At 36.6% G+C, this 27,023-nt stretch overlaps 1 protein-coding gene across 2 annotated transcripts; it reads left to right on the forward strand.

Moving 5' to 3' along the window:
* Positions 1-117: 117 nt before the first annotated feature.
* Positions 118-26,418, forward strand: LOC109412849 (nose resistant to fluoxetine protein 6). 2 transcript variants are annotated; one of them, XM_029876590.2, is made up of 11 exons: positions 118-233; positions 7,581-7,732; positions 7,806-8,115; positions 8,176-8,307; positions 8,366-8,559; positions 24,763-25,104; positions 25,164-25,357; positions 25,413-25,563; positions 25,625-25,954; positions 26,086-26,200; positions 26,271-26,418. In XM_029876590.2, the coding sequence occupies exons 1-11, from the start codon at positions 140-142 to the stop codon at positions 26,372-26,374; spliced, it is 2,118 nt and encodes a 705-aa protein (XP_029732450.2). In that variant the 5' UTR covers positions 118-139; the 3' UTR covers positions 26,375-26,418. The 2 variants fall into 2 exon arrangements, with proteins under 2 accessions (XP_029732450.2, XP_029732449.2); XM_029876589.2 differs by having other exon boundaries at positions 26,268-26,416.
* The last annotated feature ends 605 nt before the right edge of the window (positions 26,419-27,023 follow it).

The raw sequence follows: 27,023 nt of genomic DNA on the forward strand, positions 1-27,023 counted from the left end.
AACCCCACTAGTGCGATATTGTTAATTACTCACGAAATGGGCAAAGGTTCAGGTACGACTGTTCAGTCCTGGCTGGAAGTTGAAGGAGCAAGCATGGCTCAGTGATTCGGTTTTAAATTGAGTGATAAGTGTATTGGTAATGCCCAGAATGGCTGTTCTATGGAAAGTGGTGGTAATTGCGGTGGTTATGATACAGTTCGTGAAGAGTGTCTTTGGCGATGATTTTATTGAGTGTAAGAGGATTTTGTTTCCATCAATATTAGTGTTTTTCTTCTATCTTTATAAAACTCAACTTTTACCTTTTAAAAGGAGAAGCAGAACTCTCTTCTGTGTTCTACTTTATTCTTCTACTACTACTAAAGTGTGGTATGGTCAAAATTTGGTCACACCATTTTTTTCATAACTTTTGACTGCGTACACCAAAACAGCTTATTTTTGGATCAGTAATGGTACATTATATGTAGCTTATACCATAACATTCTCATCAAAATCCATTAGGTCTTGGTTGATATAAAGATAAAATCAACGACTTGCCTTTTTAACTGCTAACAATGTCGGTAAAGTAGATTTTGGTCGGGGAAATAGCACTGAATGATAACTAAATGATAACAAAACCTGTTATCAATCAGCTGTATTTGTTCATGTTGATAACTAAATGTAATATTAATTAAAATACTGTATAACACAATTAGTTATCAACTTGACCTCAATAATAACTTAACTTCTTATCATTTTGGTATTCGTGGAGTAAATTTGAGTTATCATTTTTTGTTATGTTGTCTCTTAATTCAACCTAAATGATAACAAACTCAATTATCAAACGAATGATAACCAGGTAACAAAACTTGTTATCATTTTGTTATCTGCCTTTGCTCATACAATGTACCATTACTGGTCCAAATTCAGCTAAGTATTTTGGGGTACCGTAAACCGGGGTCAAATTGATCTTCGGGTCGAAATTGATCAAACGTTGGTCTGTTAGAAAAAGCATATTTTTAAAAGTTTCGTTTTAAGAATCGTGCTGTTGAAATCTGATACTTAATGCTATTTGTGAGGACACTATTCAAAAAATGCTTTATCTACTTGAAAAACGACTGATCAATTTCAACCCAGAGATCAATTTGACCCCGGTTTACGGTACGCAGTCTATGGAAAAAATTGTATGACCAAAATTTGACCGTACCACCCTTTACAACTGTAATTCCATGAAAATAGAGTCAATGAAGACAAATCAATAATGTCAGTTAGGCCCTAATGAAAAATCAATTTCGCTGCCGCAACAACAAAAATAACAAATTGATAACACCGATAACACAGTTTATTATCAAAGTGATATCATTTTATTATTCGCCTTTGCCCGGGATAATTTTTCCTAATCAGCATGATATTTTTAGTTGTAAAATATAAATTCAATGATCAGCAAGTGTATATAAACCATAAATACGATTTCTAGAATTTCTAGAACACCATATGCTGTTATCGTTTGGTAATGATACCTCTAGAAGTTGCCGGAGATTTATTCTGAAATTTCTCCAATAATTTCTCAAAGAATATTGTACAAAAACGTTCTTCCGATAAATCTCCTGGGTGAAATATTTTTTACGATTTTTTTGTGGAGTTATTACAGGAACACTTTTCTATGATTTCAGCAAGAATTCCTCATAAGATACCTTCGCATGGTGACGATGGGTATTATCGGCAGGTTTGTTCTCTTCATCATGAGGGGTTTTTGTCGGCCAAATTTCCTGAAACTTGGTCATATAATTCAGCTTGGTTGGGAAAGTTTTGAGGCTAAACTTGAGTTCAACAGTTTAAAAAACCCCCCCTGACAAAGAGAACAAAACTGTCAAACATACACAATTTCCCTTATTTCAGTATTTTTTTAATTTTCCCAGAAATTCCTCTGCAAATTTTTCCACAGATTCTTCAAGATATTTCTCTCGGTGTTTCTCCGGATATTCATCTAGCTATTCTTTAAAAAATCAATTTCCGCAGAAATTCTCTAAAATATTATAAAGGAATTGCTGTAGCGAATCCTTCAGAAGTTCATTCAAAAATTACTACAGTTATTTTTTCAGTATAATTCGTCTTGATATTCTTGAAGGGAATTTTCCAGAGGTTCCTCCAGGTATCCATTTCAAAATTCAGAAATTCATTTTTTACAGGTAGCTTGCTAGAATTTATAGCTGGAATGTTATAGCTTCTCGAATGGTTTCTTTCTAGAATCCCTACGAAAATTCTCTCAGGAAATTCCCCTTGAAAATTCTCAGAAGTTCCTCTAGGCACTCTAGGGGGTTTCTCAGAAGTTCTTTAGAAATTCCTCCAGGAATTGCATCATAAACTTCTCTAGGGATGTATTGAGACCTTTCTTTAGGGATTCTTTCAGAAAATTTCCTAGGGACGCTTCAGAAATCCCTTCAGAAAACACATCCGGATTTATTTACTGGCGTTTCCTCAAGAAATTATTCTTGCAATTACTGTATAGCATTCTCGTAATTTTCAGGCACTCTTCGAAACACTAAATTTCTTAAGAAATATCTTTTAGAGATTTTGTTACAAAAATAAAAGAAAATTAATTATCACAAAGGATTCATATATACATATATATGTATATCATGACACATAAAACCCTACAAATGCATAATATAGTGACATCACAAATTGACACATCACGACACAGAACATAAATGTGCCCTGTTATCCAGATGGATAACATCTTCCGATCACAGAATGACGAGGTTTCATGTATGTATTGGGTTGAGTCCATCAGTCATCCTGGAATTGTATTTTAGTTGGCAGTTTTCCTTTTAGTTCACAGCATTATTATCCTTGGCACTTCTTCAGCAGTTTTCAAGAAATTTCTCAAAAAAATTATCTTAAAACTGGTCCACGGGTTTTCTCAGAAATTTCTTCAGAAACACCTGCTGGTATTCTTTAAGGGATTCTATTGAAAACTCATTCAAGGATTGCTACATAAGTTTCTTCATGTATTACTTCACACATTTCTGAAGGAATTCCGCAATATTGTCATTTTTTTCAAGAATTCTTTTTTGAATTTATCCGAATCTTCTAGAAATTTCTCAATGAATTCTTCTAGAAACTTCTCCAGGGTTTTTTTTCCAGGAATTTCTCCAAACGTGTCTTCAAAAAATGCAATTCCTCCAGAAACTGTTTTATTAAATTATTGCTTGAATTTCTTCAGAGGTACATTCACTTACCACTCAATTTATTCAGGAATGCCCGATAACATTGCAAAACTCGGGAATTTGGAAACTTCTCTAGAAAATTCTCAAGGGATACTTCTGCAAGTCCCTCCAAGTATTCCTCAAGGCATTGCTTTGGATTTATTTGGACCTTCCTTCAAGGATTCTTTCAGAATTATTTTTCCAAAGATTTTCTCAACAATTCCTACATCAATCACTCCAGAATCTATTCATTAGCATTGTTCAAGAGATTGTTTTTTTTCTTGAATTTCTTCAAAATTTCATTTTTTTAATTTTTCAAGTTTTTGTTTTATTGGTACTGCAGGATTTTTTTAAACAAAAACTACTCCAGGCAATGGTCTAGGGATTTTTGTGTACAAATTCCTTCAGATATCGTAAAAGCCAATTTACAAATTTTCTGAGAATTCCTTCAGGTACCTCGAGGAGTTCTTTCAATGATTCCTTTAATTCTTCTGGGATCCCTTAGAAATTTATTGAGAGGAGGAAGAAGACGAATTATACCAATCCATTTATTTGTGATTTCTTCGGAGTTTTTTTTTAAATATTCCTTCAGGAATCAGTCAGGAATATTCATATATTTTCCTAGGTATTATCCAAGGCATTCATCCAGAATATGCACAACAAATAACTACAGAAATTGCTTCAGGAAGTTTTGTTCAAGAAATCTCATAAAAATAAGTCGGGAATTTATTCTAGGAGTTTCCAAATTTATTTCTAGGAGTTTTTTGAGTAATTTCTCGACAGGTTTTTTTTTCATGGATTTTATGAGACGATCCTCCAAATATTTCTTAGAAATTCTTCAATGTTGAGGAAATATCTGGAAGAATTTCTGAAAATTCCCGGGAAGAATACCTGAACAAATTCTGCAGTGATCTCTAAAACATCCGAGGAGATATTTCTGGTTAAACTGCATGGGTAATTTCTAATTGAAGAAATTTTACAAAGAGTTATTAGTAACGCGTTGAGAAGAATTGGCGAAGAAATCTCTTCAGAATTTGTAAAAAAATATAAGAATATCTTAAAACTTCATTATTGAAAAAGTTTAAAAGAAATTAAAAACTCCTTGCTAATTTTCCTGAAGAAATCCCTAAATATTTGAGAAATTCTCTGGAGATAAAAATATCTTCTCTAAGGAATTTCGGAAGTTATCTTCAGTAGAATCCTTTAAGAAATCTTAAGAAGCACATTTGAATGAAATACCAGTGGAATTTATGAAGGAATCTCAGGATAAATTTCTTAAGAACTTAGTATTGGAAATACTAAGAGGAAGTTCCGGATAAATTTCTAAGGTAACACATGGAGGAATATCTGAAGGAAATCCTGAAGGAATCTCTGTATGAGCTCTTGCAGGAATCTCTGGAAAAGTTCCTGCCTGAATCACTGAAAGTAATAATGCGAGAATCTCTGGAGGAATTTCTGCAGGATTTACTGGATGAATCCTTGACGAAATTTTGGAATACATTCGTGTGGGAATTTCCAATGTAATCCCTGGAGAAATTTCTGAAAAAATCTGTGGTTGGCTTCATTAAAAAATATCTGATCAATTTTCTGAAGAAATAATTGGAAAGCCCTCTCGAAAAAACCACGGGAAATGTGATTGGAGAATCTTTGAAATATTTTTAAAGAATCCCTGTAGAATACTTTTAAAGCATCTCGATGATTTTTTTAACAAATGCCCAGAAGAATTTATGAAGTAATTCCTGGTGGAGTCTCAGAAGGAACCCAGATAAACCAACCCAAAAGAATTCTTGGAGAATAATTTAGAGAAATTCGTAACGAGATATCTGAAATTCTGAAGGAATTCATGGATGAATATTGAAAGAAAGCCATAGCCATTTTTATGGACAAATGTTTTGAGGGATTTTTGAAGGAATTTCCAGGAAAATTTCTTAAGGTATCCTTGGACGGATTTCTGAAGCAGTTTTTGTAAGAATTTCTGTAGCAGTCTAAGAAAGATTTTCTTGTAAAAATCCTAAATTTCAGGAGAGTCCTCTAAAAAGAATTCCGAGAGAAATTCTTAAGGAGATGCTGAAGCGATCCATGGAATTCATGGAGCAGAAGGATAAAAAAAATCTAAATTAATTTCTGGAATAATCTCTAGGAAAATTTGGAGAAAATTCATAAGGAAATCAACAATTTTCTGAAGGAATCAATAGAATGATTCCTGAAAGATTTCGAAAAGAAATCTTTGAAAGCATTTTGTGTACACTAAGTCTTAAGCACTGACCGAGGGGCGATTCATGTATTTTCGATGCAGCCCTGCGTATTGAAATTCGAATTGATGTATTTTCTATGATTAACATGTATTTTTTTGCATTAAAGGCTGTTCACACCAAAATCCGGACAAAGTATTTATCCTGTTTCTTAGTCTAATTACCACGGAATGGGATGAAACTTTCTATGCTCAAGACTGATACATATGTAGATGAACGAAAATAAAATACATTGTTCTCTAAATCACCTTCCGTATTCAGGATGGGCCATCTGAGATGACCATCTGAGTTAGCACGCAGAAAATCTGTTTTGCACAAAAGCTTTGAAAATTCGTATTCGTTATTAACAAGTTCTCCCAAAATTACGTTGAATTGTAATGGACGATGAAACATACTGCCTCAGAAAATTCGAATATCTCACCGGACAGGATTTTAACACAACAAAATTACCATAAAGAAGATGCTGATCGTCTGAAACGAAAATTTAAAACCAAATTCCCTGAATGAAATTAAGTATGACAAGCAATATGTTCGTGAGAGCTAAAATTTCCGATTTTTGTAACAACATATGTCTACGTTGAGATTTTTTCGGAAGAATGCCGCCAAAAGCGTCTCTTACGTTTTCTGAACATAAAAAAAACATGTGATCTTGTTCTGGTCAGATTTGACCAATTGCCATTACGTTAAAGATACAATCACTTGATACTATCAAAACAACGTTGCTTATGTAACCAAGGAATGTTATCCACCAAACCGTTCACAGCTGCGACCAATTGAGTCATACTGGTCTGTTATTGGTCTATGGTGAAGGAAGAAGACCTCAAAAAGCAGTGTAGAGGCGTCAACGATCCAATAATTTCGTTCTCAGTGACATATTTCTTAGAAGGTGATCGACAAGTTCACCGTGCAAAGCTTTATGAAAGGTCTAAACAAGAAAGTGCGCGCAGCAGCTTATGGAATCAAATCCATATAAGTCTATATGCTGTGGTGTTGAGTATAACAACACCACAGCATATGTTGAGTATAACATTTGTCGATAATATGAATTGAAAAATATGGATCAAAAACATGCTGTTGTTTTTCCAGAATATTTTTTCTGTGTCCGGATTTAGGTGTGAACGGATTTAAAATACCACCAATCCAGATAAAAGAAAAAAAAAAAAAGAAAAATCCTATGGAGAATCCTCCTCCAATTGCTCAAGGGAGGATTCCACCTGGAGTTTTTTCCAAGAATCATTTTAGTTTTCTTCATGAATTTGTTCTGGAATTCCTTCGAGTTTTTTATTTTTCATTCTATTTACGGTACTTTACACCGGAGTTTTGTTTAAGGATTTCCGCTGGAATTCCTTTGGGGATTCCTCCTGGAATTCCTTTGAGAATTCTTCCTGGAATAGCTGAAAGGATTCCTCCTGGAATTCCTCTTGGAAATCCTTTGGAGATCCTTTTGAATTCCCCCTGGAGTTCCGTCGAGGATTCTTGCTGGAATTCTTTGCGGGATTCCACTACAATTTCAATTAGGGATTTCTTCAGAAGATTCTGTATGGATCTATCTTAGAGAGATTTTTGAACCATCAAGGATTCCTGCACAAGTTTTTTGCAGTTCCTGCTAGTTTTTTTCCTAAATAGTGCGACCTTATTATCAAATTTGATAGCTTCTAAGAATGCAAATAAAAACCTATATTAAAATCTTTACTTTATTACATTACCCTTCGATGGCAATGATGATGCGACGACATGCACTACACTAAGGATACGGGCAATGTAGGTCTAAGAACTGGACGCAGTGACGGAGCCGAACAGGAATATTCAAACATCTTTGAAAGAAAGTGTTTTTCAATAAAGAAGTTATGCCCTTATCAAATGTTTGTGCCATAATGTTTAGTTTTCTTTTGATTTTAAAAACCCTATAGCCAATGATGAAAGTAAAAGAAATTGAGGTATATCTTCTGTCATCTGTTTCTGTTGCTTATATCTCCTTCCTTGATCTGGATGAAACTTTGTGGCTGTTACTCTAGAACGGCACTGCTTAATTCATATCAACCACAACTACTCTAATGAAGTGACGGAGTTTACGCGGCTCAAACGTCTCATACATAATTATAACAGCGCCATTTTTTGCCCATTACGTCTCACCTCACCTCAGTATCACAGTACCACCGAATGCCACCGCTGGCCAAGTTTGACGACTATGATCTGTGCATGGAAGACGTCCCCGAAGGCCAGATAGCAACGTACTGCGTCGCGCGGGTCGTCATCAAACCGGACAACGGCTCCGACCTGTGGCACTTGATTGAGGTATCTACTGTGCGGTAGTTGAAGTAAGAACATCTGCTTAGCTAATTGCTCGCTTTTTTTTTTTCTTTGGTAGGACTTTTCCAAAGACTGGAAACGGCATCACAACCATGCTTTGCTGGATCGGGGAATTTGTCTGGCACAGTGCAAACAGTTGATTCAGAGTCTTCCGAATGCCACCAGACAGGCACTCAAGGTGGACAAGTTTGAGATCGATTTTCCGTACATCGTGGATGTAACCGTTTTCAAAAATACTCTGAACGATCAGAAGCGCTACGGAGACCTGATCGAGGCTTGCGTCAACTATGAACTGAATGCGACCTACCAACTGCGAGGATACACCGAAATCGAGATCTGCGACAGGAATGATGAACAGTTTGAAACAGGTAGTTCTTCGTCCGTTTACTGTGTTCAAAAGATCTCTCTTATTCCATTTATAATTTCAGATTCTTTGGATTTGTCGTTCCTAATTGTTACGGCAGTGCTAGTGCTTTTCATGATCCTGTCTAGTTGGTATGATAAGGCCATCAACTACAAACAAGATGTTGTCCATTACAAAAGCGTGTTGCCGAACAAAAGTAAGATACTTTAGAATCTCTTGACCAATTTGATTTGACCAAAATCTACCCCAAACAGAGCAATCATTCCTGGTCTCATTCTCAATTCTTCGGAACTGGTACCGCCTGACGTCTCGGTCGGATGATCCCCTGAGCAGGGATCTCCGCTTTTTGCAAGCCATTCGGTTCCTTACGATGTACTTGGTCATATCCGGGCATTCGGCGTTCGTCTTCTACATCCTTCCAACGCAGAATGCTTCCAAAAAGGAGATGGTAAGTATGATCCATCATACATTCAGTATGTGGTACTAGTCGGATTCGATCATCCGGAGTCGCGTTCTGAAGTTTTGACTGATTTACTTATCAAAGTTGGTTCGACAACATGTCAGAATTTTAGACTTTCGTTCGCTAGATATTTATTTGAAAATCATCAGAATAAGCATCAGATTGAGATTTTGTTTTCTAATTAAATGTTCAATATCTCTGGATGACGCTGGAATATCGTCGATTTATTTTATTTTTTTTAGAATGGTAAAGTAGACATTCATACATCAATATCAGTGGACTCCATTGAGATAAATTAAATCTTTTTTCGTTAAAATTAAGATTTGATGGAAAGGTAGAGAATTCGTTCACAGCCGACCATTACCCAACTATCATTTTCAGCGCTATAAGCTTCAGTCATTTGCTTTCTGTTGTGTGACCATCGAATAAAAGCAGTCTACGCTGAATAAAAGGGAAGCTAGTCAAATATAAATTATAATCTAATACACGACTGCAAAACAAGCACCATACAGCTACCAAACTCGGTTTTCAGAAATCCATCGCTTGTCACTGGGGCTGCCTTTACTCCACTCCATTTCAACTCCAGGAGATTTCCCGGAAGATGTGAAAACTTGAGCAACAACAGCTGCTACTATACAGTACAATTCGTTATACTGACAGTACAATTCGTTATACTGACAAGGCCGTTATGCGATTTCATTACAGCTAGAAGCTGTAATAAAGAAACTGTTGGTATACCAACACGGCTTGTCAGATGTAAACATTATAATCAAAACAAACTTTAAGCGGGATGTATAGCTACTACACAAATTCTTTACAGCTATCCATCTCTGTGCTGTGAAATTATTTGGGTTGCTTTTATTGCACTTTAATTCAATGCCGGAAGATTTGCCGGAAGATGTGCAAATCGAGTAAAAGTCCCAGCCAATCTTGCAGCCAATACAACAGCTGCTTTTATACAGTACGATTTGTAATGTTGCCAAATACACAGAACAGCAGCGCTTCATTGCTGTTTAAAGAACACTCTTTCAGCTAGAAGCTGTGACGAAGAACCGGTTGGCGCAACCACACAGCTTGTTCAATGTAAACATTACTGCGTTTGACGTTTCACAAGATTTTGCAGCAAGATGAAGTTGGGTAAGGTTTCTTGTGCCACAATTATGAAGCCTTGTCTGAAGTAAAACAAAACGGGCTATTTTCAATGCTATTTATATATAGCAGTGTGGCAGCGAGGACATCATCGGGACCAGTGGATACGGAGATCAGGAGTTCGATTCCAAGTAGCGGCAAGTACTTTAATTATTCAATATTAAAAGCGATAATTCCAGTTTCACATGTATTGCGTCACGGTATCCATAACCTAATTATATTTAATCGATCAACTTGGGAATGCCATATAACCACCGACGAACCGACGTGACAGCTAGAACAAATAAATTCAAATTTGTTGTCCGCGACGCCATGATGAAAAATAGCCGAACACTATCGCCACCTCTATAACGGCTCGCGATGATTTGATAGCTCGACACCAAACCCCCGTGTGTTCATATAGGAAACGGTTCGCGTCTGTGCTGATTTGACAGAAGCGATCGCTCGCTTCGCTGGTCGACCGTTAAATTAGGGGGGGGACAGTTTTGGATCGCCACTGTCACGTCGGTTCGTCGGTGATATAACTATTATTTAACAACTGCGAAAAGGCTGAAAAAGCGCCTTCTCAAGATGTTATTCAGTTAGTGGTTACATAGGAGCCGAGAAAAAAGAGCTATGGCTTGGTGGCATAGAAGCTGCTCGAACAGCATATACATGTGGATTAAGTTCGCCAGATTCATTGGTCTTGCATAGAAGCTTCCGTCCATACAACACAGTAACTCAGCATCAAGCCGTATTGAGGACGCTTTGTTGACGTTTACATTCACAAAAAACTTTAGTTGGGTATTTCTTGCTGTTTTGGCCAAATAAAGACAGCTTTACCCGATTTTAGTGCAAAATAATTAGTCATATGTCGATAACTCTATATTAGAGTGGGTCATCGTTTATATGGAAAAGTGAAAAATTCAATGGTATCCCATCAGATCAAAGCTTTTTTGATCCCATTTCAGGACCCAAGTAAGTGTGCAAAATTTGGGCACGATCGGTTATGTCTACGTTTTGCGCATCGCGTTTGAAGTTTGTATGGGGTTTTATATGGGAAAACACACTTTTTTGCATTTTTCTCATTACAAGCTCGAATTTTTCTAAAACCGTGTAACCGTTAAAGTGAAAACATAGCCCAGGGTGTCCTGAAAAACTTTGTCGAAGACCGCGAAGTGATCTGATGTTTATGGAAAAAGTTATAGCGTCGGCATTGCTTGGCGAAACATCATGATTTTGTTGCTATTGTTATTCCTTTACATGTTAAAACATAAACACATGCATGCGGTTCGTTGGTTATAACTATTTTCACAAGCATCGGATCGCTTTGCGGTCTTCAACAAAGTTTTTCAGAACATTCTAGGCTATCATTTAACAGTATCGGTTAAAAAGTTTCAGACAAAATTTTTCAACTTATGGCTAAAATGCAAAAAAGTATGTTTTCCCATACAAAATCCCATACAAATTTCAATTGCAATGCGCAAAGTGTAGACGCAACCGATCATGCTCAAATTTTGCACAGATACTCAGGACCCGAAACGGAACCAAAAAAGATTTGATCTGAGAAAACGCTTCCGATGACCCACACTACTCTATATCGGCACCAACATTTCAAAAGGGCGTAACTGCTTTTTGAAATAGTGCCTTCTCTCAAAGCTGTGGATCGTATGTTAAATCTTTTGGACAATCTATAAGCACTAAAAGAAAGCTAAAATCCCCCTCTTTCTGATAGTGGGGATGGATTTCATGGGAAATATGAAATACGATCCACAGCTTCAAAAGAAGGTACTGTTTTGAAATGCAGTTACGCCCTTTTGAAATGTAGGTGCCGATATGCTTCTTATATTTTATTATTTTTCAGGAAAACATTCAGGGAATATAAATCTAATTTTTTAATGCACATTTCTTCAGAAATTTTATAATGATCGCATTCAGGAGTTTTTCTTGAAGAATTCTTTCAGGAACCCTTGAGAAACTTTTGCTGGAGTTCACTGGAGAATTCTTGCAGACATTATTTCAGGAATTTTCCATCGAAATTTCTTCAAAAACTTCATTTTCGAATTCCTGATGACTTTTTGGCGGGAATGGTTGAGAAAGCTTCAGATATTCTCATGGAAATTCTTATAGGAATTCTTTCGAAAATTGCCTCTAGGCATTCTTTTTTTACTCGTTTCAGAAAATCATAGGAAAATTCTTCATTTCATTTCATTGAAAGTTTTTCAACAGTTACTTTGTAGAATTTCTCCAAAGCATCCTCTTAAAGGAATTCCATAAGGGATTTCCATTACTTAGGGATTCTTTGGCGAAACTTCTTTAGAGATTTCTTAAAAAAAAATTTCCAGAGACTTTACAGGAAAATTTTCCAGAAAAATCCTGGCACTCGATTTGAATAGGTCGAATCTGCATACTGCCGTTCTACGCATAGTTGTCCCATGTTATATGGGATTCTCATATAACATGAGATAATTGGAGGTAGAACAGCAGCATAGGAATCACAGTAAATTTACGACCTCTTCAAATTGAACGCCAGAATTATTCTAAAATTTGTTCAGAAATTCGCCCAGAGATCTTCTTTGGGAATTCATCCAGGCATTTCTTCGGTTTACTCATTTATAAAATCATTAGAAATTTCTACAGGGATTTCTCGGAGAATTCATTAAGATACTTTACACTAAATCCTTTTTTACACGACTTTTTTTTACGCGATTTTATTTTACACGATTTTTTTTACGCGACTTTTTTTTTACGCGATTTTGGTCATTTGCGGAGGGCAAATCGCGTAAAAAAAATTCCTTTGGATTTTTTTTACGCGATTTCACGAAGTTACGCGAACTTTTTTTACACGATCTTTTTTTGCGCGCACGCATCCATCGCGTAAAAACAGGATTTAGTGTATTACGGAATTCATCCAATGGTTCCATCAGGATTTTCTTAACATGTTCTGAAAATAATTGAGGGGGTTAGAAGCAAAGGGGTGTAAGTGACAAAAAACCACTTTCGAGTAAATAAGGTTTAAAGTTTCCGACCAATTTTTCATCCCATACAAAATGTATGGAGTTTCAAAATCAACCCAATTTTCTCTGATTTATTGTAATTTTTCTAAGCATCGTAGAAACAATCTTAAAAAAGTTCCTGAAAGCTTGAAATCTGAAGTTTTTTATGATATGCTCAGCTCAAAATCGACAAAATGGTCACTTACACCCCTTTGATTCTGGACCCCTCAATTATGTATTTTTCGAACTATATCTCCAAGAAAACCAAGAAGAACTTATCAAGGATGTCATTGAAAAAGGTTACCAGACATACTTGCAGAAATTTGTCCAGAGATCGACAGTTTTTTCAAGGTATCCAACAAGAATTTTTACAGGGATTTTTTGAAACATTTTAAAAAATGCTTTCCTGGGATTTTTCTTGGAATGTTTGGAGAATTTTCCCAGGGATTCAAGGGATTTGTTGCAGGCTTGCTCCAGAGATTCCTTGAGGAGCTTATTCAAGAATTCTATCGAGAATTCCCTCAGGAATTTCATCGCAAATTTCTTCAGACATTCTCCATATAGCCTAAGGAATTTGCCAAAGGGTTCGTTGGATTTGTTTTTGAGAGAATCCTTCAGGGTCTTCAGTTAGCCTAGTGGTTAAGGCTATGGCTCGCCAATCCGGAGTCGGCGGGTTCGATTCCCGTTCTGGTCGGGAAAAATTTCACGACTCCCTGGGCATAGTATATCATTGTGCTTGTCACACAATATACTAATTCATGCAATGGCTAGCTAAGAAAGCCCTCCAATTAATAACTGTGGAAGTGCTCAAAGAACACTAAGTTGGAGAGGGGCAGGCCAAGTTCCACTGGGAGCGTAGAGCCATACAGAAGAAAGAAGAAGAAGAAGAAGAAGAAGAAGAAGAAGAAGAAGAAGAAGAAGAAGAAGAAGAAGAAGAAAAAGAAGAACCCTTCAGAAATTCATTCAAAAGTTAAATCGGATACTTCTCCATATATTTTATCAAAAGTTTCTGTAGGGATCGCTCTTGGAATAACGTAGTGAAAGATATACTATAAAAGAATTCTTGAGGAATTCTTCTAGACCGTTTTTGGAATATCTTTCCATAAAATCGTGACACATTTTCATGTATACATGAACTCTGGAAGTGCTCATGAACCAATTAGCTGAGAAGCAGGTTGTTTATTTGTTGGGACGTTGAACCAAGATGAAGAAGAAGAAGAAGAAGAACAATAGGATGAAAAAGAAGATAAAAGTATCTATATTTGACTGCCCCCTTAGCGAAATGATTCCAGGGGGTGTCAGAAGCGCTTGAGTGAATCTCAGTAGGCCAGCTGCAGAGGCATGTTCTCTTCCATTTGGGAAATTTGTGCCATCAGTGAATCTCAGAGAGTCTCAGTGGATTTAACCCATTTTAAAAGCACCTTTGCGACGAATTAATCCAGCATAATGCTGAATAACAGTTGAATAATTTTCTGGTACAACCTTTGTTCGGGTTTTGTTCTCACAAATTTGGAGAAATTATAAAGCAGAGTGTTGTGTACCAACTGAACTGTTTGTTGTTACATCGTTTTACAACTATCCAGTAAAGCTGTTATTCAGCTTTAGCAAAAATGATTAAAAATAAATCAAATGCAAAACTTTCAACGACAGTTTATGATTGGCACTTATGCTGTGAACAACTATTGTGAATTAATAACTACACATAAATTTACCTAAATTAAGATTCGAACTCGAGACCCGTCGATTGCCAGCCACATACCTTGCTATCTGCGACATCCTATGATGAACTGAAGCGCTCAAATCAAAACTTCCCGTGGTTTAATAATGATCACACTTCGACTCCTATTCAGCAGTGGTGAGGACCCATATAGCCGAGGCGGTAAACGCACGGGTATTCAGCATGACCATGCTGAGGGTGACGGGTTCGATTCCCGGTCGGTCCAGGATCTTTTCGTAAAGGAAATTTCCTTGACTTCCTTGGGCATAGAGTATCTTCGTGCCTGCCACACGATATACACATGCAAAATGGTCATTGGCAGAGGAAGCTCTCAGTTAAAAACTGTGGAAGTGCTCATTGAACACTAAGCTGAGAAGCAGGCTTTGTCCCAGTGAGGACGTTACGCCAAGAAGAGGAGAGGAATCAGCACAGAACATTATGGTTAACAACTGGAAAACACATTAATTCAGCTGCTGTTCAGCAAAAACACGTGTTTTTCATCCTGTACTCTGAGTTTAAGTATGATGAAACGACAGCGCTTTTTTGACTTGTGAAAAACACATTATACAGATACATATGCTAATTTTTACATGGACAAAAAAAGTCTTGTTAAACTGTTTTCTAAAGGAATTACTGTAAGTCGAATAAAAATATTATTAAACGCTTGAATAGTCTTGTACCGACTTTTCGAACCCTCTAAGCAGAATACGCGGGATTAGGGGTCTCAAGGTTTCAGAGACGCTTTAGGAAGTTTTAGGGTGTTCCTGGGTGTCTCAGGGGCGTTTCAGGGGATCTCTGGGAGTTCAGGGAGTTTCAGGGGTGTTCCAGGATGTGGGTGATTTATAGGCATTCCAGGATGTTTCAGGGTGTCTTAGGGGCGTTTTAAGGGGTCTCAGAAGATTCCTGAGGGTCTCAGCGGAGTTTTAGGTGATTTCGGCTTTAAAACATTTGGTCGAATGGACATTTAGTCGAAAAGTAATTTGGATCGAGCATACGTTGAATTGCCACGGAAGTTGTTCATACTGAAAGTTGATAGATACAGTTTATCATTGCTGAGTTTTGATCGAATATTTTTGCATCTTTTGAACATAGGCTGTTCCTTCGTGTGACATATTTGTACTATGAATGTATATTTATAAGATTTCTTAAGAGATTTTTCCTTCTTTTAAACATAAACTGTTCTATAAAGTTTATTATTTCATTGCATTGCAATGTAAGTACCAACTGCTGAGTTTTTCTTCAGAGATTTCTTCTCCTTTGGATACAAGGTTTTCGTTAGTACTGCGTTTTCTTCTTCCAAGATATTCTGTTGAAACTGCTGACTTGCATAGGATATTTTTCCTTCTTTTTAAGGACCATAAATGGTGAAAAATATTGTTCTACGCATATGGTCAAATCTCAACCGTAACGTAGTTATTGAACTCACCATGTTTTTGACTCTTATTGCCTTAACTGGCTATAGCTTTAAAATGGTCAAACTTATTGCAGTTTTTTTACCCTTATTCGTAAGATTATTGAATTTTCTATCAAATGGCATCTTTGAACCGATTGTTTTAGTTAAATAACTAAGTTTTCTAGAGCAAATAGCTCAAAAGTAGTGTGTTTTAATTTGTTCTTGTGAATTATCTTTGAAAAATGCTTATTAATTTACAATTCTATCCTTGGCGAAATTATGGCCCCTGTTCCACTCTACAATTCGTTCTTTGACATCAAACTTCTATCTCTTATCGTTTTCTTGCAATTTAGATTTAAACGTCGCATTTCAGATCATAAATTTGCAATCGTCATGGTAAAGTACTTTTTTGCGCACTGTGTTGCACATTTAAATAAAAAATGCAAGAAAACGATAAGAGTTAGAAGTTTGGCGTCAAAGAACGAATTGTAGAGTGGAACAGGGACCACAACTTTGCCAAGGATAGAATTGTAAATTATTACGCATTTTTCAAAGATAATTGTCGAAAACCAATTAAAACACACTACTTTTGAGCTATTGACTCTAGAAAACTTAGTTATTTAACTAAACCAATCGGTTCAAAGATGCCATTTGATAGAAAATTCAATAATCTTTCGAATAAAGGTAAAAAAACTGCGATAAGTTTGACCATTTTAAAGCTATAGCCAGTTAAGGCAATAAGAGTAAAAAACATGGTGAGTTTATTAACTACGTAACGGTTGAGATTTGACCATATGCGTAGAACAATTGTTTTCACCATTTATGGTCCTCTATCACCCTTTAAAAAGTTTGCACTCATGAACCTAACACCTTGAAAATTTTCCAAAATTCAACTGAATTCGTTAATAGACGACAAAGAAATTGTTGTGAGCGTAAAGTGAGTAGCACCGTGTATGACAAATTCCGACTCCAGTGGCGTAGCTAGGAATTTGGGGGCCCGGTGCGGAACCGAAATTGAGGCCCCCACATATTCCTTTGTGAATTTCTTCGGGGAATTCTGCAAGCATACATCCCGTAATTCCATCAATGAGCGTAAGATTTTTTCTCAGAAAATTTGTCGAAAAAATGTTGACCAATTATTTAGAAAGGCACCAAGTAATCCTTTAGGAGTTCCTTTTAAGATTTCTTTACCATTTTCTTGAGAAATCTTTTTTGAAGGATAATTTATCTTCATGATTCTTTTAAGTGGTTAATTGCAAAGGCTCCATCGAGTAATTCTCCAAATATTTGTTCAGGAAGTCCACCATGAATTCTATCAATAATATGTATATGGATTCATCTATAAGATCCCCCCAAGAACTCCTGAGGAATTCCAGAAAAAAATCACTACAAATTCTCCAATGATTGTTTCGGAACCAAATATTCTTCCAAAAAATTACAGCACAATTCCGTCGAATGAAGAGAAGTTCTTCTAGAATTTTTCCATGTTATTTTTTAAGCGATCCTCCAAATATTCGTTTAATGATTTTACTACTTTAGTCAAGTATATCTCCACACATTTCTCAATTATTCCTTTACATAGTTGTTTCAGAAATTTCTCCAAGATTTTATCTTGGCATTTCCTCAAGTTAAGAATTTCTTCCAAGGATTCCTCCAAGACTTACTGCAATCTTTTTTTTTCAAAAAAAAAAATCTCTGCAAGAATTCTTCAAGAAGTTTCTCTGAGATTTTACTTATATATCAATCCTAAAACTCCTCCAGAAAATTTTCAAAGAATACATTGATTAATCCCTAGACAAGTTCCTCTGAGAATATTCTCAATTCTGTATTCTAAATATTCTAAATTCTTTCGGAAGTCCTTCTGGAAGTTTCCATCAAGCAACTCAGTCAAGAATTTCTCTAGGATTTAGTAATTATTTCTCCAAAAAATCTTTCAAAAAATTCTCTGAGGATTCCTGGTACGGTCAACGTGTCCTTAATAATCTTACGATCCCAAATTCATCCTGTTAGAATACAAAGCGATTACGACACTGATCGACCACGCAATTTTTGTTACAATTCGTGCTTCGTCTAATCAAAATACAAAAAATAAGAAACAAAACAAAACGCGCTTTATTTTTTGTCTTGAGTACGATGAAAATGGGAGCTATATGCTTTAATATTAAAGGAGCAGATACCCTATCTTCTCAAATTTGATAATTTCTTCAGAAGTTTCTTCAATGATTCCTTCTAAGACATTTTTGTCAGTTTCTTCAGGAATTCTTCAAAAATGTCTTGAAGCATCCTTTAAGTGATTAACTCAAATCATAGAGGATATTTATCGGAAAATTCTTCAGGAATCGCTTCATAATTATAATTGCATTTTTTCCAAGGATTTCTTAAATATTTCTTCAAAAAAAACTCTTTGAAACTCTTCAAAGATTCTTTCAGAATTTCTTCAAGGGTCCGAAACCTAATCGGATGAAGCATTCCTTGCATAATTTGTATAATAATTTTTCTTAGAATTCTACCGATGATTACTATTGGGATTTTTCCAGAGATCACTTAAAAAACTCTAACTAAGTTTTATTCGAAATTCCAAAGAAATTCCTTCAAAGTGTCTTTTAGAAAATCCTCCCAAATTCCCTTAGGAATTTTTCTAAAGTTTTCTTTAGTAGTTCATTCTATTAATTCTCTTAGGATTAATCCATAGATTCGTTTAGAATTTAATAAAATTTTCTTCTAAATTTCTTAAATTGATTTCTTTAATTCATTCTTTAACTGATTTTTCCAGGTATTTTACGAATATTTTTACATTATTTATAGGTATAGATTTTTTCGAAGATTCTTATACAAATTATTTCAAGATATTCTATAAGAATTCCTCCGTAAGATCTTTTAAGTGTTTTTGATAAAAAAGCTTTAGAAACTCCTCCAATTAGCCTTTCAAGGATTCAAGAATTCCTTTAATGAATAGTATAGAAATTCTAATAAAAAAATGTAAGGAATCTTTCAAGAATTTCACAAAAAATCCTATTCTACTATATTCTACTGCAATTCCTTTAAACATTTTAGGAATTGCTTTGTGATTTTTCCTGGAAATTGTTTGTGAACTTCTCTGGTTCTTCTTCTTCTTCTTTCTGGCTCGACGCTCCAATTGGAACTTGGCCTGCTTCTCTTCAACTTTGTGTTCCTTGAGTACTTTCACAGTTATTACTGAAGGGCTTTCTTTGCCTGCCATTACATGAATTCGTATATTGTCAGGCAAGTACAATGATACACTATGCCCTTCACTTCTCTGGTAATCACCTTATTTTTTTTTGGAAATTCCTAAGATAATTCTTATGAGATTTTTTTTTGACCGTTCCGTTGTAAACTCTTGGATTTGCTTTTAAATTCGCGGGAGTGTATCTCATAGAACTACAATAGTGACAATAGACTGAACTCCGTAAGGAATTATCAAAATAAATAGTCAGAAGAATTTTCTGAGGACTTTTAAACAATTTACAAACGAAATAACTATAGAATTTTCAAAGTACCTCCCGAATGAGTTTCTATAATATTATTAAAATAATTACAAAAGTAATTGTCAGGTATATTAGCAAAGGGAGTACCGGTGAAACTTCCGAAGAAATTGTTCAAAGAAATCCCGTAGGAGTTGCCTTATAAATTTGCGACGCAATTGCCCAAAGAATTTCGAAAACTTAAACCGTAGATATTTTCAAAAATAAAAACCAAAATTTATTTCGAACTAAATTGCCGAAAAATTTCCATAAGAGTTACCGAACCGAATCCTGAAGAAATTGCCAAAATGGTTTAAAAATATCCAAGAAAACCTCTTTATCTTATAGGCATAACAATTACAAAAAGGATTTGTCGAAAACTTCGCCTAATGTTATATAAAAGATTTTCATAGGGTTACTCACAGGAAATGCACCGAATGAATTTCAAAATTCGGGTAATGCCATATGAATTATTCTATCAAATCCCGTAATCCCGCAATCCCGGAAGAGTATTGAAGTTATTCCCAAAGTAATTACCAGATGACTTTTCAAATGAATGGTCGAAAAAAAAAAACAGCGAGAAGTGGCAGACAGAATTTTCAAAGAAATTTCCGAAGAAGAAAAATCTGATAAAGTTCGCAAAGCCATTGCTGAAGCATTATCAGGAATTGATTAATACACAGAAAGAAATCATGAAAATTAAACAGCACGTAAGTTAAGCATCGACTGAGAATTATAGCAGAAGCTACAAAATTACAGCCATTTACCGAGAGATGATACTGTCCGCTCAGTTATCAGCCAATCATGTGTACTGTTTACATTTTTTGAGACATATTCGCTTGAAATTTACATGCAGTAACGTAAACGAGGACAGCTACGCTCAGTCGTCTGCCTCGCTGCGGAGACTGCTCTCTCGCTCTCTGTGACCGAAGCGGTACAACAGTTTGTTCCTTTATGGTGGAACATGTTTATCTTTGATTTCCTTCTCTTCAGCTTGGTGAGACAGCCTAGAAGGGTTAGGCGTGAACTCTCACTCGGAAGGTCTGAGTTCGATTCTCGCATAAAGATTTTTTTAAGTTTCGCTGAAAAGTCGGTGCTCAATTAACACTTTTCTCTCAACAATCAGCAGTGTAATTTTAAGATCACACATAAATTTCTATCGAACACGATGGAGGTCAATTTGTTACATTCAGTTCATCATAAATTTACAGATTTTATTCGTACTGTGTAGTTATTTATGTTACGAGTTGCAAAATGATGATTTTTACAGCACGAGTTGTACATTTATCCAACGAGGCTTGCCGAGTTGGATAAATACGACAAGTGCTGTAAAAATCGAGTTTTGCAACGAGTTGCATACAACATTTTTTGCAATGAAAGACAAATTTTCACTAGAATGTGATCGTTCCCATCAATATCATCGTGCTTCGCGGTGGTTGAATGGGACCGGCCACGTGCTCTATCGTGCAAGACACAACAATTTGGATCAAGCATGCCGTGCTATAACCGTCACAGTTTTTCAAGCTCTAGCCGTGGAAACTGAGGTCAGACTGAGGTTGTCAATCAAACAATTGCACTATGATTCATAATGCAACCGAAATGAGTTGCATTATGAACCATAATGCAATTGTTTGGTATCGGTCGGAAAAGTAGGCCGTTACCTCACCGAAATGGCAAGTATAAAGTAGAATATTATAGTGCCGAGTTGCAAAAAGAACTTTTTGAAAGAATTGCCAAACAATTTCTCAAAAGAGTTGCGGCAGAAATTTTCAATGGAACCAAAAAGAAAATCGGGTTAAGTACTGTTCCTTCCAATTCCACTAAGCAATTGCATCCTTTGACAGATACGTATTTCGACCTCAACTGTAAGGTCGTCTTCAGTGTATTGCACTTGACTCGACAAGGTGACGTATCTTGACAAGTACACAACACTGAAGACGACCTTACCAAAAGGAACAGTACTTAACCCTATTTTCTTTTTACTTACAGGTATTCCACTATCAAGCCCAGGTTCATCATCATCTTCTGACGGAGTTCTTTGGAAAAAAAATACCAAAGGAATTGCGAACTCAATTTTCAATTAGCTGTGACAATTTCCACAAGAATTGTCAAAGAAATTTTTTAAATATAATGAAATTAGAAAAAAATACTTAAGGAATTTCCGAAGGAAATTTTCAAAGTAATTACCGAAAGGATTTCCAATAAATTTTCAAAGATATTCCTTACAGAATTGTTGAACGGATGTCCAAAGTAATCACTGTAAAATATCCAAAAGAGATTTCCGAAGAAATACTTCAGACATTCAAATAAAAAATGTTATAATGCTTTCAAGAGTTCAGATATTCCTTCAATAAATCCTTTAAGTATTCTTTCAAAGTTTTCAACTGGAATGTTTCTATTGATCCCTTTAAAGATCTCTTTAGCGATAACACTTATTTCGTCCCGATTTCCTTGGCGAAGCTTTTAAGAGATTTTTCTAACGATTTCATCAAGCATTTGTTTCAAATGAGGAACTCCTTTTTGGATATCTTTAACGATTCATCTAGGAATTTCTTCAAGATCTTCTTTTCAAATTCCTTCAAGATTTTCTTCGAAAGTTGCTACATCGATTGCTTCGGAATCTCCTCCAAGCGTTTCTGTAGAAATTTCTTTAGTAACATGTATTCTCAAAAATTCCATAAAGAGTCTCTTAAGGGTAAGCGCTTTCCCAGAGGAATCCTTTAGAAATTATTTCAAGATTATTTTTTAAAGAAATTTCTTCAATGGTTCTTTTTGCAATGTTTTCTTGATGTCCTTTCAATGAATTCTTACAAATTAGTTTAAGCATTTCTTTAGTTCTTCAGAAATCCTTCCAATAATTTATGTAGGAAATCATCCAAAGATTCCTTGCGCGACTTTTTTTTAAATCCTCTTATACAATTCGTTGAAGAATCCTTCAAGAAATTCCAGTAAGGATTTAATCTTTTTCTCCTTCAGGGATTTCTCAGATTTTCTAATTTTAATTCAGATAATCTTACAAGGATGAACACATTCATCTCCAAAAGATTCTTGCAAAAAAAAAATGCTCAGGGGGTCTTACAGAAATTTATCCAAAGAAGTCTATAAGAAATCTTTTGAGGATTGTTTTTTTGAATCAAAGAATTCGAGTGGAATATTTTGGGGTTTCCGCCATTGATTTCTTTGAGAGATAATCTAGGCATTTCATTATTTATTCTACCAAAAATCCCTTTAGTTTAAAGATTTCTTCAGGAATCTTTTGAGCAATAATACTTCTAGCACTTCTTGTACTACTGCATAATACTAAATCTCAAAAATCTTCAAAAATCTTATCGAAGATACCTCCACAAGCAACACAATGATTATTCCTGAATACATCTTATAAATAAGATTCTTCAAGGTCTCCTTCAGAAATTCTTCCAAAATTCCGATAGAAAACCTTCCAAGGATCCATTCAGGTATGGCTCCAAGCATAATCTCAGAAATTCATCAAAAAAATTTCCATGGGGAGCTCCAGCAAGATTCCTTCTTGGAGAAATCTCTAAAAGAATCCTTAGAGAAATTCCTTAAGATTCATCTAAAGGACTCGTTGAAGGACTTCATGACATAATCCTTGAAGGACTTTATAAAGGAATCCGAAGAGGTATTCCTATAGGAATGCTTGAAGAAATTCCTAAAAAAACTCAAAAGAATTCCTGAAGCATTCCTTGATAAATTTCTGAAAAAAAATCACAAAGAAATGCCTTGAGGTGATCCTTAAGGAACCATTGTAAGTATTCTTAAATCAATGCTTGGAAGAATTTCTGAAGCAATCTCTAAATAAAGTTCTGAAGTAATTCTTAGAATTTGTTTTTGTAGACATCTTTGAAGTAACTGTTAGATAAATCGTTAAACATATCCCCGTAGGCAAGGTGAATTTACCTTGCCCGGAGGAATTTTCGCAGAAGCCCTTCAAGGAATACTTGGAATACGCTAAGCGAGCAACAAAAAATCGACAAACTATTAGTATTACGGTTTTGACGTAACATTACATGTAACATGTAATTTTCATAAATGGGCCCCTGAATTTCAGCTGCTAAATTCAATCTAAGTCAAAAGTCATGTGTTTGGTCCTGTGGTTAGAATATCAGGGAGGTTTACACAATTCTCACGGATTTTACTTCCATATCGGTACTGAATTTCGTAGAATTCAATTTTGATTTCAAACATATTTTTTCTTGTGATTTCGAGGCCCCTGTAGGTACAAAGAGTAATTATCAAACTAGTTGAAAGTAAATTAACTAAACTTCTTGAATAAAGGGTGTTATCTACAATTGTTAATAAGTGGACTTCAAATAAGCCATCTGTGCGTCCCATTCCAAAAACCCTTGATAATTACGAAGGGGCCCCTTCATAACTATCAGCAGATCTGCAAAGTATTGAACATATACGTATAGGAAACTTTCGCTATTTAAAGAACTTTATTCAAACTAGTGTAAGAAACCTTCCCTGATTTAGAGGCTCCCTGTATTCGGGGGCCCGGTGCGGACCGCACCCTCCGCACCCCCCTTGCTACGCCACCGCGACTATCCAGCGGTTCTTTCCTGTAATCCCGAAATCCATAATATAGTTTGCTATTCGAATGTCTTTTCATCAGTTTGCATTGTAACAACAAAATATTTCATTCATTTGAAAAGAAGCCAACACATCTTTTCAGTAATTTTTGCTTCTACTCACTTAAAACGATTTTAGTCAACCAGAGCGCCCATCAAATGAAAAACCATTGCTTGTCATATGAATGATTTGCCACTCGAATGACCAGCTGGGCACGGGACTCGAAAATTTCTGAAAAAAAAATCTGCCGAACTGTTATGTCGGGTCTTACGCCATTTATAACGAGCAAAGCTTTAAAGCGACTACACCACAATTAATGCTTACTAGCTGGGGTTCAATTGAATGATGTATGCCTGTCATTAGTCGTCGGAGAGCCTTGACTGATGTTGGAGTTGTGATGAATTGAATATTGCCTTTCGACCAAATGTTCATTCGACCAAACGTCCGTTCGACCAAATGTCTCTCGACCAAATGTCATAGATCTGGTGATCTCAGGTGGCTTTAAGGGGTTCCAGGGCTACAGGGAGGTTTAAGGAAGTCTTCGAGGGGTACCTGGGGATTCTTAGGAGCGTCTCAGGGGGTCTTAGGAAGGATGTCTGAGAGAGTTCTAGGTAGGTTTTAGGGGATCTCAAGGGAGTTTCCTAGAAGACTTCAGGGGCATTTCAGGAAAAAACGATCATTTTAAGTGCTGGCTTAATATATTTATGCACAAAATTTCCTCTTTCTTGTCCTGTTTAAATTTATGCCCATTTTCAATTTATGCAGCCCCAGCCCACGGTATGATAAGAGGTTCTAGTGTATTGCTCAGCAACTAGAGCCTATTCATCCGTTTGAAAGTTGCAAGGAAATTTCGAACAAATAATAAAAATCACATTCCGTTCACAGCTCTACCACAAACTCGGAACCATGATCTTCACCGGCGGGGTACAAATCACGCAAACCTTCCTCGCCATCAGTGGCTTCCTGCTAACGGTCCTCGTCTTGAACCACGCCGAAAAGCGAAAGTCCAGCCCGGGAATCCTGTTCCTGCTGAAGGCAACCGTCTACCGGTACGTTCGTCTGACGCCGGTCTACGCGTACGTTATCCTTCTGCATGCCACGTGGCTGGTCAGGATGCAGGATGGACCCCGCTGGAAGCTGGGAGTGGAAACCGAACGGGCCTTCTGCCGACGGAATTGGTGGACCAATCTGCTGTACGTGAACAACTACGTCCACGCTGATCAACCGGTGAGCTGTCTGCCCCCTTCAAGTGAAGCTGAAATGTCAATGATCCTCTTGATTTTCAGTGTGTTCAGCAAGGATGGTACCTGGGGTGTGATTACCAACTGTTCATGCTGGGAAGTTTGCTGATGATTCTGATTATAAAGTTCCGCAAGTTCACAAACTTTATTGTCTCGATTGCAATTATACTGGCGTATCTGATCCCTGCCTTATTCATCTACATCCAGGAGATGGAGGGTGTATTCTTGGTGACACCACAGTAAGTCCTACGTCTATTGTTAGTACATCTCAAATATGAACCATGTCCGTTTCAGTGCTCAACGTTTCGTGTTATGGTTTGACCAGTTCTACCAGAAGTCGTACATTCCATTACACATGAATTTGGGAAACTATCTAGCTGGAATGTTGACGGGACTCATATACATCCACCTAAAGAAAAACAACATCAATCCTGTTCAGAAAAGGGTACGACCTCGCATCATGACAGTCGTCACTTCCAGTTTAACACGACCTCCGTCCATTCCAGTGGTTCCGCATCCTGTGGTTCCTGATCGTCCCACTTGCCATCGGTAGCCTCCTGATCCACTACATCTTCTACGTGAACGACTTCGAGAAGCCGTCGCTATGGATAGCTATCTACTTCCCGGTAATGAAGTACACCTGGGGCTTTTTCAGTGGACTGTTCCTGATCGGGTTCGTCAACGGTGTGGCACCGACTATGAGGCGGATCTTCCATCACCGGGTGTTTGAACCGTTGGGTCGTCTGACGTACAGTGCCTATCTGATACATGTGACGGTGATGAGGCTTTTTGTGCTGAGCAACCGATCGGCGATACATTTTAATCATATTGGATCGGTAAGTTGGAACGGTGATCTGAAAAACCACATGATGCGTTACAATTCTTATGATCATGTTACATATTTAGTCCAATGACTATTTAGATACTAGCTACTCAATGACCAGATTTATGTCGTATAACATTTCAGACTGTGGTGACCCTTGCTTCCCTGGCGTTTTCTTACATGTTAGCATTGTGCTTGTGCTTGGCTTTAGAACTACCCGTTTCAGCATTGCAAAAGCTGGCATTTGGTGGTATAAAAGGTAAGTTCAAATGTGTGTGTGTGTGTTTTTTTTCAAGAAACAAAATATATAAGAGCACTGATTTCAGAAGAGCCCGAAAAACAAGGCGACACAGATCCGGTCAATAACGGAACCATAAAAGGCGGAACTGATCCTGTAAGACATGCACAGAGCTCAGATACAGGGGCTGTATGAAAGTCAAATAAAAACGAAGGTGAAATATTATCCTTGTTGTTTTCATTACTTTTATATTCTGGACAGACATGTGATATGAGTGTGATTCCTGTACAACAGTACGCAGTGTAAAGAAAATTTTAACAAGACTGACTTGAACTGAGAGAATTTTCAGTATGGCACTCATTTCAAGCGCAATTGTACAGTGATTCTTGTATCACATGTGTGCCATAAATATTACTCACAGGAGAAGTCCGTTGTGAGAAATCCCCTACCATTCTGTTATCGCTCAAAGGGGATAATCCCGAGACGCTCGCTGGGGACTCGACCTAACAGGCCTGGCCACCAGGGGTTCCCAAACTCTTAGACACAGGGTCGACTCTTCGCGATGATCAGAAGTCCAAACACTATTAGCACTTTTTTCACAATTTATTATTAACTTATGGTGTGTTTCGTGTCAACCATCGATTTTCAAAATGTTTGTATCAATTGAAAGCTGAGGCATTTATACATAATAAATCAAAAAATTAGGGATGTAGTTTTTCCCTACCAAAAGTTATCTGCAGTTTTGTAAATTAAGACACGTTTTCTACATACATTTCCATGCGCTCCAGCAACGACATGCAACAGCTTCCGAGTTTACGCCTGCATGTATACACAAAGGCGCGTG

Source organism: Aedes albopictus, chromosome 2, assembly GCF_035046485.1.
Source record: "Aedes albopictus strain Foshan chromosome 2, AalbF5, whole genome shotgun sequence".
NCBI lineage: Eukaryota > Metazoa > Arthropoda > Insecta > Diptera > Culicidae > Aedes > Aedes albopictus.

Coding starts and splice junctions, on each gene's coding strand:
- LOC109412849 (XM_029876589.2), top strand. CDS start 140: ATGCCCAGAATGGCTGTTCTATGGAAAGTGGTGGTAATTGCGGTGGTT. Junction 8,560..24,762: donor ATGCTTCCAAAAAGGAGATG/GTAAGTATGATC, acceptor TTCCGTTCACAG/CTCTACCACAAACTCGGAAC. Junction 25,564..25,624: donor TCAATCCTGTTCAGAAAAGG/GTACGACCTCGC, acceptor CGTCCATTCCAG/TGGTTCCGCATCCTGTGGTT.